At 38.9% G+C, this 20,964-nt stretch overlaps 2 protein-coding genes across 3 annotated transcripts; both read left to right on the top strand.

Annotated features, from left to right (window-relative positions):
* Positions 1-1,116: 1,116 nt before the first annotated feature.
* LOC100710112 (5-hydroxytryptamine receptor 3A) lies at positions 1,117-12,197 on the top strand. Its single transcript, XM_025909954.1, has 10 exons — positions 1,117-1,181; positions 4,432-4,476; positions 4,597-4,706; positions 10,034-10,203; positions 10,349-10,506; positions 11,042-11,252; positions 11,324-11,503; positions 11,659-11,729; positions 11,968-12,102; positions 12,189-12,197. The coding sequence occupies exons 1-10, from the start codon at positions 1,155-1,157 to the stop codon at positions 12,195-12,197; spliced, it is 1,116 nt and encodes a 371-aa protein (XP_025765739.1). The 5' UTR covers positions 1,117-1,154.
* Positions 12,198-14,653: 2,456 nt separating this feature from the next.
* On the top strand, positions 14,654-19,737 carry LOC109203247 (sterile alpha motif domain-containing protein 3). Of its 2 annotated transcripts, XM_019362582.2 has the most exons (9): positions 14,654-15,154; positions 16,098-16,293; positions 16,462-16,620; positions 16,779-16,866; positions 17,062-17,217; positions 17,681-17,887; positions 18,153-18,324; positions 18,450-18,529; positions 18,634-19,737. In XM_019362582.2, the coding sequence occupies exons 1-9, from the start codon at positions 14,998-15,000 to the stop codon at positions 18,928-18,930; spliced, it is 1,512 nt and encodes a 503-aa protein (XP_019218127.1). In that variant the 5' UTR covers positions 14,654-14,997; the 3' UTR covers positions 18,931-19,737. The 2 variants fall into 2 exon arrangements, with proteins under 2 accessions (XP_019218127.1, XP_019218128.1); XM_019362583.2 differs by lacking the exon at positions 17,062-17,217 and having other exon boundaries at positions 14,656-15,154.
* Positions 19,738-20,964: the final 1,227 nt, after the last annotated feature.

Here is a 20,964-nt window from a genome sequence, read left to right as displayed (position 1 = left end):
CCTTGCTTGACAATTGGTAGAATAGTTTGAAAGCCTCACCTTGGCAAATAGATCAATTTTTGTCTTATCCAAGCATAAAACCTTTCTTCAGAAGGAATTTGGATTGTCCATATGTGCAACTGCAAGTTCAGTTGAGCTTGAAAGTGTCATTTTTAGTCACAAGCACAGCGTTCTTTCTTGGTTGGCATCTTCTTTGTCTATTGTGATGTAAAACTCACTTCATAGTGGACAATGATGTTGGTGTTCCAGCAGTTTGCAGTTTATGGCAGGCTTGAGCCTCAGTGGTTATTGGGTTTGTGAACACCATAACCAATTTCCTCTCATCTAATGGAGACAATTTGGGTTTTCATCCAAACTATGTACTTACTACTTACTTTTGCTGTTATTTACAAATGGCTCCAAGAAACCTTCACAGTTGTGTAATTTTAAAATTCTCCTTCTTAGATCTTCTGTGAGTCTTTTTAAAAAAAAACTTTTCCAGGTTCTTCTTAGAAATTGAGAACTGTGCAATATTGACATTGGATTCCAGATCACAGACAAAAGGACAGATGAGGAAGGAAAGTGCAAATTAGAAAAAAAATAGAAAATCACACAAGGAAAAGGAGGAAAGGCTTGAAATATAACACACAATGTGACATAAGATTACATTAACATTGAAAGTAAAACAAGAAGTAACAGTATAGAAGATATTTCCTTGGATCACATTTATTGTTTCATTAAATTGACTGGATAGAACATGACATGATGATACAATATCCTAATCATGTTAGAATATTATCGGATTGAAATGTATAAACTGCCTGAATATCAAAGATAAGACATAGAGATCTACAAAATACAAACTTCTTAACATTTTTTCCAGCTTCATCATTGTGTCTCTCAGGTCTCGCACTAAGATGGCCTTGTAGTTGGTTATCCTGGCCAAACAAAGTTATGATGCGCTTAAGATGAGCATGAAAGTTAGCATTTTTATACCATTTTTATATTCATTGACAATGTGTCTTTATATCATTTCAGAAAATGAAGGGAATAGTCATAAAAACTGCAGATATGTCGATATTATAAACCACCTGAACCTGACCCAAGACAAGGACAAGTACATTATGACAAGGCCTGTGAGAAATCACAGTCATGCTACAAGGGTATACCATAATATGGCAGTTGAAGCCATCTTAGATGTGGTAAGTTGTTCTGGCTAATGTTTCTGTCTTTCAAATAATTTATAGGTCATTGTTCTGGGTCTTTGACCCAATGTTTTGTGTTTTTTGGATTTTTGAATTCTGTTTTCCATGATCTGTTTTCAGTGTGACTATTAGTTTCCTTACTGTTTAGTAAGGAAACTAATAGTAATAGTGGTAATAGTAATAATGGTAATCGGAGCCACTGGGACCACCGTTACCTTCACCCTCCACATCCTCTCGAGCTCTCCTCTGAGCCCTTGGTATTTCTCCAGCTTCTCGTGTTCCTTCTTTCTGATATTGCTGTCATTCGGAACCGCTATGTCTATCACTACGGCCGTCTTCTTCTGTTTGTCTACCACCACTATGTCCGGTTGGTTAGCCACCACTATTTTGTCCGTCTGTATCTGGAAGTCCCACAGGATCTTAGCTTGGTCATTCTCCACCACCCTTGAGGGTGTCTCTCATTTTGACCTCGGGACTTCCAGGTTATACTCGGCACAGATGTTTCTGTATACTATGCCGGCCACTTGGTTATGGCGTTCCATGTATGTCCTGCCTGCTAGCATCTTGCACCCTGCTATTATGTGCTGGATTGTCTCAGGGGCATCTTTACACAGCCTGCCCCTGGGGTCTTGCCTGGATGGATCTTGTACTCAGAGCTTGTTCTTGTGCTGCCATGATTAGTGCCTCTGTGCTGTCTTTCAGTCCAGCCACTGGTAGGATTTCTGGATATCAGCCACCTCCTCTATCTGCCGGTGGTACATACCGTGCAGGGGCCTGTCCTTCCAAGATGGTTCCTCGTCTTCCTCCTCTTTCTTGGGTTTCTGCTGCATGAGGTATTCACTGAGCACTCGGTCAGTTGGGGTCATCTTCCCAATGTATTCGTCGATGTCCGTTGTCTCATCCTGGACTGTGGTGCTTATACGCACCAGTCCCCGGCCTCCTTCCTTCTGCTTAGCGTAATGCCTCAGGGTGCTGGACTTGGGGTGAAACCCTCCATGCATGGTAAGGAGCTTTCTTGTCTTGATGTCAGTGGCTTCTATCTCCTCCTTTGGCCAACTTATTATACCAGCTGGGTACCTGATCACGGGCAGGGCGTAGGTGTTGATGGCCCGGATCTTGTTCTTACCGTTCAGCTGACTCCTCAGGACTTGCCTGACCCTCTGCAGGTACTTGGTGGTTGCAGCTTTCCTAGCGGCCTCTTCATGGTTCTCATTCACCTCCGGGATCCCCAGGTACTTGTAACTGTCCTCTATGTCTGCAATGTTGCCTTCTGGTAGTTCAATCCCCTCAGTTCTGACTACCTTCCCTCTCTTTGTTATGGTAAATGGTAAATGGACTGATTCTTATATAGCGTTTTTCTACTCTCACGGAGTACTCAAAGCGCTCTATACAACATGCCTCATTCACCCAATCACACCCATTCTCACAAGCACTTTATGTACACTTAGTGCTTTCTAACGACATTCATACACATTCATACTCCGATGGATGCATCGGAGAGCAACTTGGGGTTAGTATCTTGCCCAAGGATACTTGACATGCAGACTGGAGGAGCCAGGGATCGAACCAATCAGTAGGTGACCAGCTCTACCTCCTGAGCTACAGACACCCCATGCGACTACACTTCTCCAGTCTGAATGACATCCCGAGGTGGATGCTGTATATCCTGGTAGTGTGTATCAGTGAATCGATGTCTCGTTCACTCTTGGCATACAGCTTGATGTCATCCACCTACAGGAGGTGGCTGACAACTGCTCCGTTCCGTAGTCGGTATCCGTAACCAGTCTTGTTGATGATCTCACTGAGGGGGGTTCAGGCCTATGCAGAACAGCAGAGGGGACAGAGCATCTCCTTGGTAGATCCCGCACTTGATGGTGACTTGTGCTATGGGCTTGAAGTTGGCCTCTAGTGTTGTATGCCACATCCCCATTGAGTTCCTGATGAAGGCTCTTAGGGTCCTGTTGATCTTGTACAATTCTAGGCATTCCAGTATCCAGCTGTGGGGCATTGAGTCATAGGCCTTCTTGTAATCAATCCAGGCAGTGCACAGGTTGGTCAGTCTGGTCTTGCAGTCTCAACTGACTGTTCTGCGCCTGTGGTATTCTTGCCAAATATATATATATATATATATATATACACATACACACACACACATATATATCTATATCTATCTATCTATATATATATATATCTATATCTATATATATGTGTGTATATATATATATATATATAGATATGTATGTATGTATATATAAATAAAAATTTTTGAGTCTGTTGTAACAACCGTTATATTAAGGTTAGCTACGTAAAGTTAAGCAGTAATTAACAGTGCTTTAACTCAAAACTCCTATATAGCTCCTTTTTTAAATAAAAATTCAAAGTTTCACATGCTTCCAGAAAGCTGACATTTTTTCAGTACATTAAGATAAACTGGTAAATGATACTTGCTGTAAGGTCTGACAACGTATTCTCCATCTTTGTCTCAGTGTCATGTTGCTGGGCAGAATTTGATTCAATTTTCAGCATTTGTATTCTTACTTATTTAATTTTTTACTTTCACTTCAATTTTAGTGCATCAATTCACATGTCATGGTCAAAATTAAGCCTGTGTTCTGTGCGGATACTTATAGTTATAGTATAGCCATGGCCAATAATTGTTATACCACACACATTGAGAAATAAAAGATGAATCTTCTTTCAGAATTTTAGTACACCATACACCACCTTGGTCCACATTACATCATAAAACATTTTATTTGTTGAAAGTAATAGGGATAGGATTGTGGAAAACAAACAATAACTAAACATTTTACTCATTCAGTATAGTTATAATACATTGCTAATTTACAGTGTAATTGATTAAAAACAGGGATAACACCCAATTACTGAGCTGCTAGTTTTAGGTCCTGTTGTTAGAGCCTGAAAATAACACACAAAACGTGTTAAACTGTGCAACACATCAAGGGCGTTAAGCTTTTAACATGTTTTTTCAATGTTAACACGTTTTTTTACACACATTATGTTAAAATTCACACAAAATGTGTTAATAGTGTAACAACACATTTTTTTTGTCATTTTTTAAACATCCTTTCTAAGTGTGTACACGTAAAATATTTTTTTATTCCTATCTTTCATAACTTTTATTTGACTATTTTTGGGGAATTGCTCACCCTTCCTTCCCCACATGTGGAAAATCAACTTTGAAGCCTGGCTGAACTAACAATATGTTTGTTTTCTTTGCTCACAGAGGGAAATTGACCAGAGCCTTGTTTCTTACATTTGGGTTCAATATGTGAGTATTCTCTTGAAAATACACAATTTTCTATTGTTGAAATTCAAATGTGTTATAATCCTTTCTTTCTGTTTTTCTCTGCTTGTATCTTTTTCTTCTCTTTCACACCATCCTGTGTAGCATTGGAGGAATCATTACATACTTTGGTATCCAAGTCTGTTCTGTGGACTTAAAAATATAACATTTCCTACTGCAAATTTGTGGATGCCAGATCTAACTATTGAAGAAAGGTAAGTCACAGATGCACATATGGTCACTAATGATGAAGATTAAGTATATATATTTTAATTTATCAAATGAATTCGCAAACTAAAAAGGAATATAGCCAAGACAAGGTTAAAATTAACAACTGTTAACTTAAATATTGACATTGTGCTTTTAAACTTCTCTCATCAAAGAATCATCAACTCTTAGAAATCTCAGCCTCACAGAACCTTGATATTCTAGCTGTCTGTCTGTTGAATATTATTTTGAAGTATTTTGCAGTGTGCTTTGGTGAAGTGACTCCCAGCTGTCAGGCTTTTGAGTTGAGTGCTGATAACAACCAAGACTATCCCTGTCCTCTTTAGTCCAGAATATGCTGTGTCAGTGATTTCAGAAAAAGAATATACAATTTCAATTTGTCTGACCACAGAACAATTTTCCAATTTGCTTCAGTCCATTTCAAATAAGCATTGCCTAGACCTAACAGCATAAAGGAGGACAAGTAGGTCAGTTTTCTTTCTTCCAGAAAAGCAGAGCCAATGGCAGCTTAAAAATCAAAACATGAAATGTGACCATGAGAACTTCTCAAGATGAAAGTTCTCAACTTATGTAAACATTTACCATGAAGCCTCAGCACCCCTTTAAAAAAATAAAAATAAAAAAAATAAATAAAAACAAAGCACATAAGGCGCTTGTCCATGTGCAACAACAACCTATAAAGTAACAAAATATCTGCATCTGAGTGGCCATTCTATCTGGAATACACTGTGAGATATCACATGAGAATAAAGGAAGTCTGGTGGAATCAGTGTGACCATGGTGAAAAAGGGGGATAAAGTGGAAGAGCTAGTACAGTTAAGAAAGGGTGGAGCACTGCTAAGAGGAGCAGTCATGACAGGAGCACATAGAGACTGCTTCTCAGGTCTTCAAGGGACATGTGGAAGAATAGGAGGACAGAAAGACAAGGCTCCTGCCAAAGCAGTGAGGTATGGGCATGGTGTGAATGATGGGTACTCCTGAAGGCATGTGAAAAAGTGCGACCAGGTGGTTTGCATGAGCTGCTGATGTACCTGATGTGGAGAAGGTCGCCACAGGACTGGTTATGCATACAAAATATTGCCAAAAGTATTCACTCTTCTGCCTTGACACACATGAACTTGAGTGACATCCCATTCTTAATCTATCCATAGTTTTCACCTGGGACATGCCCACCTAGCAGGCAAAAACATCACTGTGGTCCTTTGCCGTCTACTTGTTGAACTTGTTTGAGTTTAACGCCAGATAGTTGATGTAGTTTATGTGCTATCAGATGCACTAATTAGTGTTTATTTACAGCTGCCAGAAGGATGTAAAGTATGGCATCAACATATGAACACACCTCTCCTAACCCTGTCTTAGGCCAAATTGCACCAATCCCTGCTCCTCCACAGTAACCCAGGCTGTTGGTGGTTTCTAATTTAAACTGTAGGAATTATTTACCTGGCATTGGAAAAATACTTGAATAACTTTACTTGTAATACACAACATCAATGGGACAAATTAATACTGCATGAACTTTCTGGCACTTTTCCACACTGTAAATGTCCAGGTCAACAAAACGTAAAATTTTGTGTGTTTGAGCTAGCTATGATGTAGTGCTTACCTTTGCTTTAATGATGAACAGGTTCTTGTACTTCACCTGTTCCATGGTGGCATTGTTTACCCATCCAGATCGAAAATGTATATAACTGGAACTGAACTGGAGCTCTGCGAGAGAAGTTGCCACTTTTAGGGATTTAAATAAAGCTGCTGGAACAGAATATGGATCACAAATCCCCAAAATTCAGTTTCTCTTCAAATCTTTGTTTTTCCTTCATGGATAGACGAGCCAAGACAGATGAACAAACAAACAACTTCGTCCTGCATTACTACCAACTGTCTACTATTTGTGGTCACAATGGAGTAATGTTTTGCATTTCAGAGTAATGAGTCTGAAAACTGTGAATAGAGTACAATTTGATTGTAATAATGACACCGCAGACCTGTCCACACATACATGCTTTTTAGCATCTTTATTAACACTTATCACAGTTGCTGCTACAAACACGTTCAGTCAGCTGCAGCTCTGCAGCTCCCAGCCCAACTCACATCGACAACAACACTGAAATCCAGGACCCAGAAACTTTTAACCCGGTGAGGTGTAATTGCGGATGCCCTGCAGGTGCGTTCACCTCCCCAGCAGCGGCACTGCTGACCACGCCCCGCCACATACCACATACCTATTGCCCGGCCGAACCTGCTTCCCCCCGCAAGCAGGAGAGGGGATTGGCCCAGACTGTCGGCACCCCCAGCCCCTGCCCAGTGACACGAATGTGTCCATTCAGGCGGATCCAGCGGCAGCAGTTACGAGGTTGGTCCAGGGATGGTCCGGGAGCCAACCATGTGCCCCTGCACAAGGGGCAGCTCCTGCTGGTTTGGAACTAATCCTAGACTCAGAGGCAGCGAGTTCAGTCACGCAAAAAACAGAGTTAACAGCCTCAGAGGGGATTACTGTCTCTTTGGACTCTGCTGGTTGAAAACCACAATGGGTTTTGGAATGATATTCAGAACTCCCCATCTTCCCCCACTAGAAACAGTCTTTGACATTGAATCAACAGGATTTTCAGTAGAATCAGATGCCAAATTAACACAAACAAAAGCAAAAACATCAGCGTTAACGGCACAACTGGAGGCCCTGATCACAGCATCAGAGTTGACTGTCTCCTGATTGTTGATTTCAGTACTGGAGCTAAACAGTTCAGAAATATGACCCCTATTATTTTCAAGGGAACAGAATTCAGTCTTTGAGTTCAGAACATAATCACAATCGTCATTACTGCTATCCTGACCAGGAACGCTGAGATCAGGCGAATCGTCCACGTTGAAAGCAGCCAACCCCAACTCACTCTCTTGATTCTACAGCTAAGGGTCTGGAGTAAATATTAGAAAAAGAGTCAATTTTACTCACCACTAGATGGTTCGTGGACAACAACACCACCACCAGTGGCGTTAGCTGGGGACCCTCCCCAGGCTCACACTTGAAGCAGCGACGGCAGGAATGTCGTTTCTTCCTGGAACACAGAGAGAGGAAAGCTGATGCCGCTGGAGCGGTGATGTGGTGGTGGACTCCTCCTCGTCTGACCACATCCTCGCCAAAAATAATGCAGGTGATAGGAGGTCCGACTGCAGTGGTGAGGGTGAGCGGCTAGTCTGTGGTGGAGACATGGACTCAGGTGACTCCGGGCTGGGGCAAAGCCTCAGTGAACCGACTCTAATGTCTTGATAACACTGGGTGGAATATATTCTTAAACTTAGTTACAGCACCTTTAGAAAGATATCTACAGTGATGAAGTCTACTCCACACTGCTGTGTAATCAGCTATTGTAAATTTAAATGTTATGAGGAAAGTTTGTTTTGGCCTTTAGTTGATTAATAGGCTGCTGTGGAAAATTGCTGCTACAGTGCTACGGTACCACGATGGAATTCAGTGAGCTACTGAGAGCTCATTCTTTAGCAAATGTTTGTAGACGCAGTCTGCATGTCTAGGTGCTTGATTTTATACTCCTGTGGCCATGGAAGAGATTTAAAAGAAGTGATAGCAACTGGTCACAGAAGATGCATTGTTTTGTCGCAAAAGTGTTTTCTCATAGGGGGTCATATGACTGTTGGGATTTTCTGTGTTTTCTTTGTATTATTGCAGGGTCTTCACCTTACAATTTAAAGCACCTTGAGACAACTGTTGTTGTGATTTGTTTCTTGTGGCTGGGTGTTGTCTGTGGCTCAGCTGCAGAGGCGGGGTGGAGCAGTGGGTTCAGGGTGTGGTGTCAGGAGAGGCTGATACGCACCTGGCCTCTATCAGCGAATCACGCCTTCCCTTTAAGGATGGTGCTGGCGTGTGAGTGTGTGCTGAGCACCTGGAAAGCTGCTCGAGCTACGTAAAGGTGAAATATATAAATAAAACTGAATTGAAATTAATTGAATTCAATGGCAAGACAGCTTGGAAGTCATGTCTTGATACATCCTCATTTACCAGGTAAGAAAATCCCAGAATGCTGGTACTGTTCCTCTGCATGTTGTAGTTTCATCCAAATGACTTCATCAGTCTGAAGGGTTAGGGTTAACCGTTCTTCAGTTTAAAAAAAGAGTACAGAGTACTAAGTTTAACATGTTTAATTACTTGCAAGGGAGCAACAGGACACACACTGAAAGTCTGTGCGGGTGCTCGTCAGGATGATCCTGTTCCTTGATCCCTTTAATCACACACTTATTATGGGAAAAGATATGTGTCAAAAGAAATCAGTTTAGTCACACAGTGAGCTAGAATAGAATACTAATGGTACTCGAATAACAGGTAGCAGAAAGTAAGACAAAACATGAAGTGAGGGACAGGCAGAGACAAAGTGAGAGATAGCTTTCCTCAGCTTGTTCGAGAAGAGTGTTGCATAACTGTAATTTTTCTATCAGCCAACAAATGCATTAAGAAAAAAACTTACAGCTGAGACTATGGGATTAGTGAAGTCAACACTGACATTTTTTAGTGTGTACAGTACACACTAAAAAATGTACAGTAGAGTGGAGGACTGTTATCTATTTATTATTTATTTATTTTTTATTTGGGTTTTTTTTTTTGTTGGTTTTTGTTGGTTTTTTTCCTACCATGAATTTGTGAATTTACTTCTCAGACAAGTTTTGATATTTTTTTTTGTTCGGAATCAGCTCATTGGTGTCAGCAATGATATGCCCAGAAATGAATGTTTTTGTAATTTATTAATGTCAAAGGATTTTATTAGGATTTTAGGATTTTTATTATGTTTATGCTTAAAAGAACATTTCATTATCTAGATGTGTTTGCTCTAATTAATTAATTTTTTTTTAACATTATAGGCTTTGATTTCTATTTAATATTTCACCTGTACTAAATTATTATCTTTGACAGTGAACCATGGCCTGTACAGAATTTTTTAAAGGGTCATTAGCAAGAGTGCACAATTTGACTGCATGCTGAGGTGGCAATTCAGCCATTTGATTCATGTTACAGCAGCTCATGAGTGAATGAACATGGTGGAAAAAAGTACTTTTAGAAGTACATTTTTCCAAACACTTACATTTACTTAACTTTACTTGAGTAGGGTTAGGGGTTGCCACTTCAGCATGCATTCAAGTTCTATACTCTTGCTAATGACCTACTAATCTTATTCAGGTGTGTTGCAACAGGGACACATGGAAACGTTTCAGGACACCGGCCCTCAATGACTGGAGTTTGAGACCCCTGCGCTACACTATATGAGTGTACCATATTTTGTGCCATAATCTGTTTTCATTTGCTCTCATACAGGATAGACAAGGACAAAGAGACTAAAAGTCCTTATCTCTTAATTCACTGGTATGGTGGGGTCGAATACACAAATGAGCAGGTGGTGACAACTGCCTGCAGGATGCATGTCTACAAATTTCCCTTTGATGTTCAGAGGTGCAACATCACCTTCAAGTCTATCATGCATGCTGGTGAGTTAATATCAAGTTCTACTTACATGTGTTTTTTGTACTCTCATATATATATATATATATATATATATATATAAACCATGAAATATCACAACATATAGTCCTTTGCTCATCTGCTCACGTTTAGTTTTATATTCCATTTTAGATAATGAAATAAAATTAGTTTACAACAAAAACAATGAATCGATGACAAATTTGACACGCAGCATGATGTGGAACCAGTACGAGTGGATGTTCGAGGACTTGACATCCACAAATAAATCCAGCATTATGTATCCACATCAAACTGCAGTTGTTTACACTGTAAGTACTTCTTAATCTCTTAGGACCTGGCGTCCACATATGGGAACATCACATTAAGGGTTGTTTAGACCATAATACAAAATTTTGCTCTTTCAAATGGCTTTCAAATGAGCCATATTGCTCAAAGGGGAACAATTGTTGTTTCTCATTTTGTTTTTGTACTCAGGAAAAATCCTGCTGTGTTTGACACCAAATAAAGAGTTTTGCACATCATTACTCAATTGTGACTTTATAGTTTTCTGTCAAACACTATAAAGTCAAATAGCAAAGAGAAATTAAAAATGCATGCCATGAAAGAGTTTGCATCTTAGGAGTTTAAAGCAGAAACACAGATGTGGAAATTGAGTCGTTAGACACATTTAAAAAACATTTGTAATGAAAACAAAATTGCAGTTTTTTTGAAAGGGTTTTAAAAACACAGCAAAAAAGTTGTTTTCCTTGTGGTTTCTTTCCCCCTGAAGCATAAACAGCATTTATTGGACAAGTACTAGATTTCTTTAACCTATTGCACTATTATAATTATTTTATTTAACAGATCACGATGAGAAGGAGGTCAGACCTCTACATTGCCAATTTCATTTGTCCAGTGCTCTTCTTCTTGGTTCTGGACTTGGCCTCTTTCCTGATTCCAGATGCTGGAGGCGAGAAACTCAGCTTCAAGGTCACTGTCCTGCTTGCTGTCACAGTGTTGCAGCTTATTCTGAATGACATTTTGCCCAGCTCTTCAAACAAGGTTCCACTTATAGGTAAAGAAGTGGGGTCTATTTGACTGAACACATTAATAAATTACATTACTGACATAGTCTGCTCTCCTCAGCTATCTACTGCATTGGGATTTTTACTCTGATGCTGCTCAGCCTCCTGGAGACTATTGTGATGATGTATCTGATTGAGAAAGACTCTGCAGCCCATCACAATGAGACCGATGAAGAACAAAATCTGAGTGTAAATTGTGGAGACAAATGGTGCAAAGCCAACTTCCACAGCTGCGTTAGAGGTGAGGTTAAGCCTGTGGATCTAAACTCATGTAAGCAGGTTTATCTTTAGTTATGGTTTAAGTACTCACACATTAACATTAGCCTTTGCATGACAGTTAATTATATCATTTTAATCAGAGGGGATCCTTAATCATTTTGTCTAATATCCTCCCAGGAAAAAAATCTAGTGACTGTGCATCTGTTTGTGATGAAAGTGCTGATGAAACACAATCTGTGACTAAAGAGGTGAGACTTTAGCTACACTTTAAAGGGTTATTTATTTAAAATGAAGCATAAAAAATCATTGAGCTTGCATTTGAGAGAGTACTTAGAGAGATGGATCAAGATATTTGTTTGTATATTAATAAGAACCCCTTTTATTCCAGTCACAGTGGAAACAAACCATTGTGTCAAATGTAGTAGCAGTCAGTGGCCTAAATTTGTTGATATCTTTCTTTAAAATGCAAAAACTAAACTTTTGCAGAGGAGCAACAACAAGCTGACAGACGTGCCCCTTGGTCTTGAAGAAGTCTCAGATGAACTAAGAGAGATTGGGAAAACAATAAGTCTGCTCATCGGTAACAGGAAGGAAGAGAAGTTCGGATACTGGGCCAAAATGGTTAAAAAAATCAACAAGGCTTTCTTCATTTTTTATGTCACAACAGTCACTGTATTTTTGTCAGTTCTTGTTTCATTGTGGACCAGCTAAAGTAAAAACAAAAATGAAATCATTAAAACAGACAGAACTTATATATTTTTTTTCATAAATGTCATTAATTTCAATCAGTCCAAAGAAAACAAATATCCCATTCAGTACAGGTTGGTAAGGTGTTCACTTGTTATATTTAGTGATCTATTAAGCATCATCAGAACTACAGACCCACAGCTGAAGAAAAAATCAGATATTTAACAGTGATTTCTGCTCCACTTCACTGTGGTGGTTTCAGAGCCCCAGCGTAACAAAAGCTGCAAGGAAATTACATTGTTATCAGTCGTATGGTGTGTACCACCAGAATTGTGAAATTCAGCATCAAAGGTTTGGTTTCAACCAGTTATGAGGTAAACTTGGGTAGTAGTCTTCATGACTATTTTCAGTGCTCCTTATCGCAATAGAAAAATTCCAACATTTAAAACATTATTAAAATGTACATTTATATTTAGGGTTGTGCAGTATGACACATTATATCAGATGATATTAAAATGTCTATTGTTTTATATTATACTTAATTATTTATTTTGTGCTATGTAAAAACAGTAATGTGATCCTTTGCCCTCCAGCCAAACATCTTCGAGTTTAACTTAGTCAAAATGCCAGATAGTTGGTGTGCTATCAGATGCACTAACGAGCATTTATTTAAAGCTGTCACAAGAGCATCAAGTTTTGCAACAACATATGAGACACCCCAGCTAACCCTGCCTTATAGCCCAAATCACACAAATCCCTTCTTTTACCTGACACTGAAAAAATAGTTGATCAACTTTACGTTATGGCACAACATTAATGTGAAAATGAATCTCTCTCTCTTCTAATGATACAAGTTTCCATATATGCTTAGAGGTGTATAATCGATTGTATAGTGATAGGATGTGTGATCCTTAGTAGGCTTTGTGTGCATTCCAGAGTGTTCTGGCATTCACACCCACATCCTGGGAGCATGGTTAAAGGGCATACCTTCTCTTATTGTTTTATGATAGGATAAACGTATCTATGTCTGTTTTAGGCTAAGTGCCTTTTGTTTAGATAAACTGTTGGACTTCCAGACCAGCAGGTTTAGGGAAGTCTTTATGGGGTCACACTCTGACCCCACACACACACGCACCCACTGATGTATATAAATAAAGACCAGGGCAGTGGCACGGCGCGAGTCTCAGAGCCCTCACTTCTGTGCGAGTGCTCTGTGACTGCCCTTGCTTGCAAGTAACTAACTGCAGTGTGTGTTTCTCCTCTCTGATTCGAAGCTGACGAAGTGTCTTAGAATACATCTCTTGACATGCACTATATATTAATGTATGCTTTTATTGCGATATGAGGCCATATCACACAGCTCTATTTATATTTTCTACTCCTTAGCCTTTAAGCGATTTTCTTGTAATTATGGTGGACCTCATGTCCAGTTTAAATTACATTTATTCTTTGCTTTTTGCAGTCAAAAAGAATGTTTCAATATATATTTAGGACATATATTCATTTTTAATGTTCAGTAAGCTTCACCACAAGCATCTCAGAACCTAAATGAGATATTTATTTTTTTTATTTTAGGCATGAAATGCAGTAAATAGATGATTTTTCAAATTATGTTTATATATATTAGTAAACTTAGCTTAACATATAAGGAAATTAATGTATGCTTGATTATTTCTTTTTTGCAGCAATGCTTCTTGGCAATAAATCTTATACTGCTCAAAGCTTGTTTATGTCCCCTGAAATGGTCCCGCATTTGTAAGTGGGTTGAGCAGCAGAGTTGGTTATGTGGATTATGTTCAAACTGACCAAATTTTCTCTGTCAATACCAAACAACTTATTCTGCTATTGACTCCTATTTTAAACTTTTGTTTACGTTGGTACTGACAATCAGGTCTGTGATTGGCATCTGATTAACAGCACAGACACTCCTAGAGTGGTTATCTTATGTCTGTTCCAAGCATGGCACGTTTGACTGATTTGTCCTATGGCCTGTGCCATTCAAGTTGGTGTTCTGCAAAGACAAGTTGCAGTATTATTTGGATTAAGCCCTAGTAGGATATGACATCACAAGAAGACTGTTTACGCACTCTCTCAGCTCTTTAAAACCGTAGAGGGGCTTCTACAGATTTGGAGTCAAGGTTTACGGGACGATATGGCTGACAGCTCTCTATCCAGACAATTTGAAAGACACTGCACACAGTCAGTCTCCGATCTCGTAGGGATGGTAGGAGGCCTGCTACACAGTCAGAAATAGGGGTACGGAAGGGGTACATTACTGTGCCCCAAGGTACAAAAATGACATTAAGACAGTCTAAGGACAAATATTGGACCTCGGGGTAACTATCTGTACCTTTTTTAGCGTCTGAAAGGTACATACATGTTCCTTAATTGTGAAAAGTACTTATTTGTACCCATTCTTTCAAAAGATAAAGTACAGGTTGATTAAGCTCTTTTTGATTAGAGGTTGTTTTTTTTTAAATTCTTTTTGACAGTAATTTATTTGCAACTGTATTGATTTAAGCATATATTTTAGTGTTTTTATTTTATTTTTTATTATTTTCATTGCTGTTGTTGTTTTTGTATTCCCTGAACCCCCCTTATTTTTAAGCTGCTTTAAGAACAATGAATTTATTTGAAAGAAAAAAAGTAAAAATGCATTTAAACATTTTTTTTAAGAGTGATTTTTTTAAAGTATAACTATTTGGATGAATTGCAAAAAAGCACCCTTATTGAACTCTGAGTGCGAGTTGAGCCCATCCTCACAACATCAAACAAAAAGTAGAAGAAGAAACTCAACGAATAGCTGGTGGATTCTAGAACTTTCTGTAAATGCAGCAGGTGCCATTTTTGTTTTATCAACGGACGGAGATGGATTACGAACTTGCAAGTCCTGGTGTGCTCTGTTCACTTTCAACCGAGGAACTCTTAACAAAAATACAAGAGTGGGGCTTAGATGTCACCGAAGCTGAAGCTCAGCGTTTCAGAGGTAAGTTTTATTTAAAGAAAAATGTAGCGTAATTACTAATTATTGGTTTAGCCTAGCTTAACGTATATTAGCAATTTAGCTAGTTTCGGCACTTTCTTAGCTCAAATTATGTCTTTTTACAAACGTTTTTACAAACGTTTCATGTGTAAAGTTGAGGTCACAGTTCTGAAAAATGAAAAATGTGTACACATAGTATTTGTATAAGTCTGAACTTATATATGTGGTTCGGCCACAGTCTATGGGTTCGGTAACCCCTGCGCAGCGGAACGGCGCGAAATTTGATTCCCTGGTAGCTGAATGCAGTTTACCGTTAGTGTATTAATGGTTTAATAAAATCACGTTTTTACATCCATTCCAAGGCCATCAACACACATGGGCGGCTGAATATAACGTTTAAAGGAAATATCTTGACGCCGCACTTGTTTAAAATATAACAAGGGTGTCGCAGCTGGGGTTTGATAGTCGCGTTTTAAGCAATGTGGGAACTTTTTCAGCATGTAATCTGAGCTTGTAATACAGTCCTGCGGGTGTTATCGCTATAAGTAATCGGTCTGAAAGAACAGACGGCAGAAACTGTCGGAAATCTGGAGAAAGGAGTCACCTTAGTAGTGAATATTAACAAATTACAGCATTCTAGTCTTTTTTTTTCTTCCAAACTTGAAAGGGCACAAAAGCATGCTCAGACTCTGCTCTCCTGTGTCCAGTAGTCCCAAACAAACATCTAAATTTAAAAATGAAAACTTTGTATATCGAGAGGATTCACTCTAAAAATTTGGTTTATTTTATTTAATTTACTGATTTTTTTAATGAATATTTCTTTGAACTGAAAGAAGTTGTACAAAAGGTTTTAATGTGTGTGATATATGGTTTTTACCCATGTAAAAATGTGGTGATAAATATCCTTACATGGAATTTAGAGTTTGTACTACCATTTATCTTGCAGACAATGAGGTTGATGGTGACACAGTTGACTGCGGTCTTACTGAGACTATGGTTGCATACCTTTTCCAAGGATCCTTCAAAAAGCAGGTTAAATTCAACCAATTTGTGTCAAGGATGAAGGAATCTTCAGTGACGCTGACTCTACAGACTGTCTCTCCAGAAGACTGGCAACCATCTACTTCGTCAACTTCAATAAGGTATGTTCTTATTTATAATGAAGTTAGTATGTCTGAAGCATACATGTTGGCCGTTATGCACTTTTAGGATTTAGTTAATATGATCAATGTTTCTACCATATGTATTGTTACTGTAGTGTTTTATACTTCAATTCATGCAATAAATCAAACACTTAACTGTTTTCACAGCAATGAAAATACTTTGAGACTGCCAGCCTCTTTTGAAATTCCAAGATTTCCCAAAAATCTGCAACTAAAACTGGACAACAAAGAACCGTGCCATAAAAATCCGAGGGACAGACACACAATAATCAGAGTTCTATATGAAGCTGTGGCACAGTATACTATGTAAGTTAATCAGGGTAATGTTAGCTTGTTGCTTTAGAAAAAGCTGAATCTGTCATATTGAAAATAAACGCTACATTACTAAGAAACAATAACTGACACTTGATAAAGTTTGTTTGTCAGCAGTTGCTCTAACACTTATGTTTCTTCTGATATTACAGGTATCCCACAAATTCTGAATATGTGCAAGCTGTGAAGACGCTGGTAATGAAGTATCCTTTCCTCAAGGATCGTGAGGGAAATGGTTATGTAAGTTAAATTTAAAATTTGCACAAGGTTCCTTCAAGATTACAAAGTAAAAGTGAAGCTTTTTTCGATCTTGTTTTGTTAGTAAGACAATCTGTAGCCTCTCAGTAGGTTTGTATGAAGTATGTTTACTGATTCTTTGTTGGGTGTATTTTGTGTAGATTGTTTTTACAGTAACTTATGTTTCTGTTCAACAAGCACACATGGCATATGTCTTTGAGACGTAAATTCAAATCAGAGCGGGCACCACTAGTCGACAGTGAGGCAGTGAGGCGTTGTAAGGAGAAGTTTGGTTCTACGAGGAGAGGGCAGCCTAATAAATGTCAACGAACAAGTCAGAGAAATGTTTGTCAGGTTGGTGTGAGGGACATCTTGAGCTATAAAATATTCTTGCATCTGTTATTACATCTAAAACTAAGGATTAGGGATGCAACTGTACCCCTTTTTTCAAACTGAAACAATACCAATACTTGGATTAGAGCACTTGCTAATACAAAGTACCAGTGCTAATACTTCTACCTCACAAAAAATTATTAATTGGAAGGCGCTAAAAGAGGGTGAACTAGATTAAAAAAAAAAAAAAAAATTTTTTTAAATATGACTCCAAAACTAAAATTTCAAGTTAACAATTAAGATTTTATGTGAAATTATTTCAGAGTTTCCATATTTTAAATATTGGTTCATGGTATCGGTTAACTTTAACCGATACAAGTTCTTTGTGATGCACAGATCGTGTCAGCTCTAATTGTATATTTAGTCTTATGTTGGGTTTCTAATCTGTTTTGACTTTCTCTTCTCACTCTTGCTTTCTTTCAAGGGACCATGCGTCCAAGGAGAGGATTTATTATCCATAGACGCCCACTTAAAGGTCTTACAGTGCCAATATCAGAAGATGCAACCAGATACCATGGTGGTTCATAACCGTATGCAGCAAACGTTTGCTTGGCGGCAAAAAGAAATTGCAGATGGTATGCCTGTGGAGGATGTGTTGAAGAAGTACCCCTTCTTAGGGATGCCTACTGGTGTAAGTCAGAAAGCTGAATTGAACTTTGAAATAGCTGTCACATTTAACATGTTTATAGTAGTAAATTTTATTTGCCCTTGACCTTGCTTTCTTCATCTGTCCCTCTTTCCTTTTTTTTAGTATGTTCATGTAACTTCTTACAGTATTGTTGTTAAATTCTATAAAAAAATAATTATGCAGCACCATACATAATTAATATCAACTTTAGATTATTTCATTTTCATACACTGTTATTTTGTACTGAAAATGAATTTTTTACTTGTAGCTGTGCAACGAACTCGGGTGGATCCAACCAACAACGGGTAATGTAAGCCAGCGATTTCGTGAAGGGCTCTCATGTGTTGCAGCAAAGGTGATTGACCTTACACGAGGGAAAACCCCACTCTACCAGCTCTACCTTGATGCAAGAGAGGAGGCTCTCACTGATGACCTACCAGGTATTTGCTTTTTTTTTTTTAACTTCAAGGCTTCCATTTTATATAATTTTTATAGGTAACTGGAAATGCCAGATAAAATGCATGGGTGATATTGTGGGGTTTTTTTGTTTTGTTTTTTTTGGCAGATCTTGACACAAGGGCTGCACTTTTATTCCTGCCATACGTCTTCAAGGAGAAACTGGATCTCTTTGTCATACTTGGAGAGGTGTGTGTATTAAAATATTTAGTCTATATAAAAGGAAAACAAATGTATCTTTTGTTAAGAGACTAAGATATTGCTTTCCTCTACCTTCTCTTTTGACTTCAAAGGTTCATCCTAAAACCCCCTATCCAACTGTTCAGCTACTTCATGAAGACTGGAAATCAGTGTTCTCCAGAAGCGCTCCAAACATTGTGAAGTTGGATGGCAGTGAAGTGTGCAGAACCTCGTGTATTTTTGAAGGAATCATCTCTTCTTTCTGCTTGTATTTTGTCTTCAACCTTGCTTACCCAAAACATCTGAAGAACACCCTGATTTTTCTCCAAAAGTACATTGTGAAAATAGATGAGGGTGAGGACCGGCCTCTGCCAATCACAGTCACCAGACAAATAAACCTTCTGTATTGACCACCATGCCTCAGCCATATCAGTGCTCCAAATGTGGCAGAAGAACCTTTAGTTTGATAAAGCTTATTCAGCACATAGGACTTATTCATTCCCATGATGTCAATTTTGACATAACTTGTGGACTCAGTGACTGCTGTTCTTCTGTTACACAAGTGTCATTATTTAATCCACTATGCAAGACTGATTGAAATGTTCGGCCCTCTACGTTTGTTATGGTGTATGAGATTTGAAAGTAAGCACCAGTATTTCAAAACGTTGTCCCGCAATTGTAGAAATTTTATGAACATTGCTACAACTTTGAGCAACAGACATCAGTTCAGACAGTGCTGGGAGTTTTCTAACAAAAGTTTACTTGGTGAATTTGAAAATGTTTTTGGAAAAAGTGTGACTACACCATTTTTGTCATTACCACTGGAACTGCAACAAGCACTGACAGTCTATTGTGGCTTTTCTGAAGTTGATAGTGCTAAGACCTAAGAAAGCTTTCCAGCGTGTGTCAGAAGTAATTGTGAACAGTGTCAAATACTGTGTAAGAGATGTGTTTGTCATTGATGTACTGCATTCAGAGAAGATTCCTCTGTTCTGGCAAATTAAGTACATATTTAATATTGACACAATGTGGGTCTTTTGTGGAAAAATTCTCATTCCTCTGTTATATGACAACCATTTTCATTCATACAGTGTTAGAGTTGGTAGTGAATGGACGTTGCTAAAACCTGGACAGGAAATTGATGTTGCAGCTTATGACATACTCTGTTGATAACAGTCTGTATTTAAGAAGGTAATAAATGTGACAAGTATTTTTGACTTTGTATCTTCAATTTTTCAAATCTTGAGAGGAAAAATATAGGAAATCTGTGTGTAGATATTGAACCTTTAGAAAGACATTTTTGTACTCCTTTTAAGGGTTCTTTTTTGTACTTTATACTAAGGGTACAACTTTGTCCTTTAAAGTACAGGTTTGACGTGTAAAAGGTACAAATTACAAGGGTACAAATCAGTACCCACAGTTTAGGGTACAGAACGGTACCTTAGAGGGTACCACCCCAGTGACAAGCCATTGTACCCCTATAGGTACATTTCTGTACTTTAATTTCTGAGTGTGTATGACTGCCCTTCACCATCAGGCTTATCCAGTGTTACGAACTTGTATTTTCATGTGTTTGTTCTGGGCGGGTAAATCTGTTTATGTTAATTCAGCTGTGCCAGGGCTCTGCTCCGATTGGTGCGTGGATACACCGCCCTGACGTGACTGGTTCCAGCTGGAGGACCCGCCCATGAAAAGGAGGCTGGAGTGCTACGGCGGGAGAGGTCCTCGCGTTTCTCCTCAGCACCCAGCAGTGTACCTGTGGCAGTCGTTGGCTGCAGTGTTGTCTGAAAAGTTATGGAAGTGGAGTGGGTAGGGGTGAGCTGCCGTTTCTTTTGATCACCCGTTTTCTCCTGTTTTGAATTAGTTAAGGAGGTCAGACTCTGTCTTTATTTTCGACTTTATTTTGGTAAGGTCAGGGGTGCGGGATTTGTGTAGATTTGTTTTGTTTATTATTTTGGCCTTGGCTCACCCTGAAGTGTTGACACTCCCGTTCTGTTGTTCCTCTTCTTTTTTCCACTCTGTAAATAAATCACGATATAACGAACGGATTTGTTTCCTGTGGCTGCTTGGGTCTTGGGGGGGAAGCGAGTGCCTCGTTCATGTTATTGCCTGGCCCTAGACGGGTCGTAACATGAATTGGGGGCTCGTCCTCTGCCTTGTTCTGTGGTTGTTCTCGTGTGGTTTGGTCTGTTTGGCAGTTTTCTTGTTGTGGGGGTAGTGAGTGTGTGTGTGATTATGGAGTTTTCTTTGGATGATTTCGTTACTTCGCCTTCGTGGGACAAGATAGTGGGGTGCAAGAAAGCGGATTTGCTGATTATTGCTAGTTTTTATGATGTTCAAGTGTCCTATGGTGCCCGTAAAGCGGAGGTTAAGGACGCTTTATGTGCAGGGCTGGTGGAGCGAGGCATCCTTTCTGCCCCGAAGGCAGCTGTAGAGCAGCCTGG

The sequence above is a fragment of the Oreochromis niloticus genome, linkage group LG8 (genome assembly GCF_001858045.2).
Source record: "Oreochromis niloticus isolate F11D_XX linkage group LG8, O_niloticus_UMD_NMBU, whole genome shotgun sequence".
Taxonomy (NCBI): Eukaryota; Metazoa; Chordata; class Actinopteri; order Cichliformes; family Cichlidae; genus Oreochromis; species Oreochromis niloticus.
Note: the sequence above shows the minus strand (reverse complement) of the source record. Positions and strands in the feature narration are given on the sequence as shown.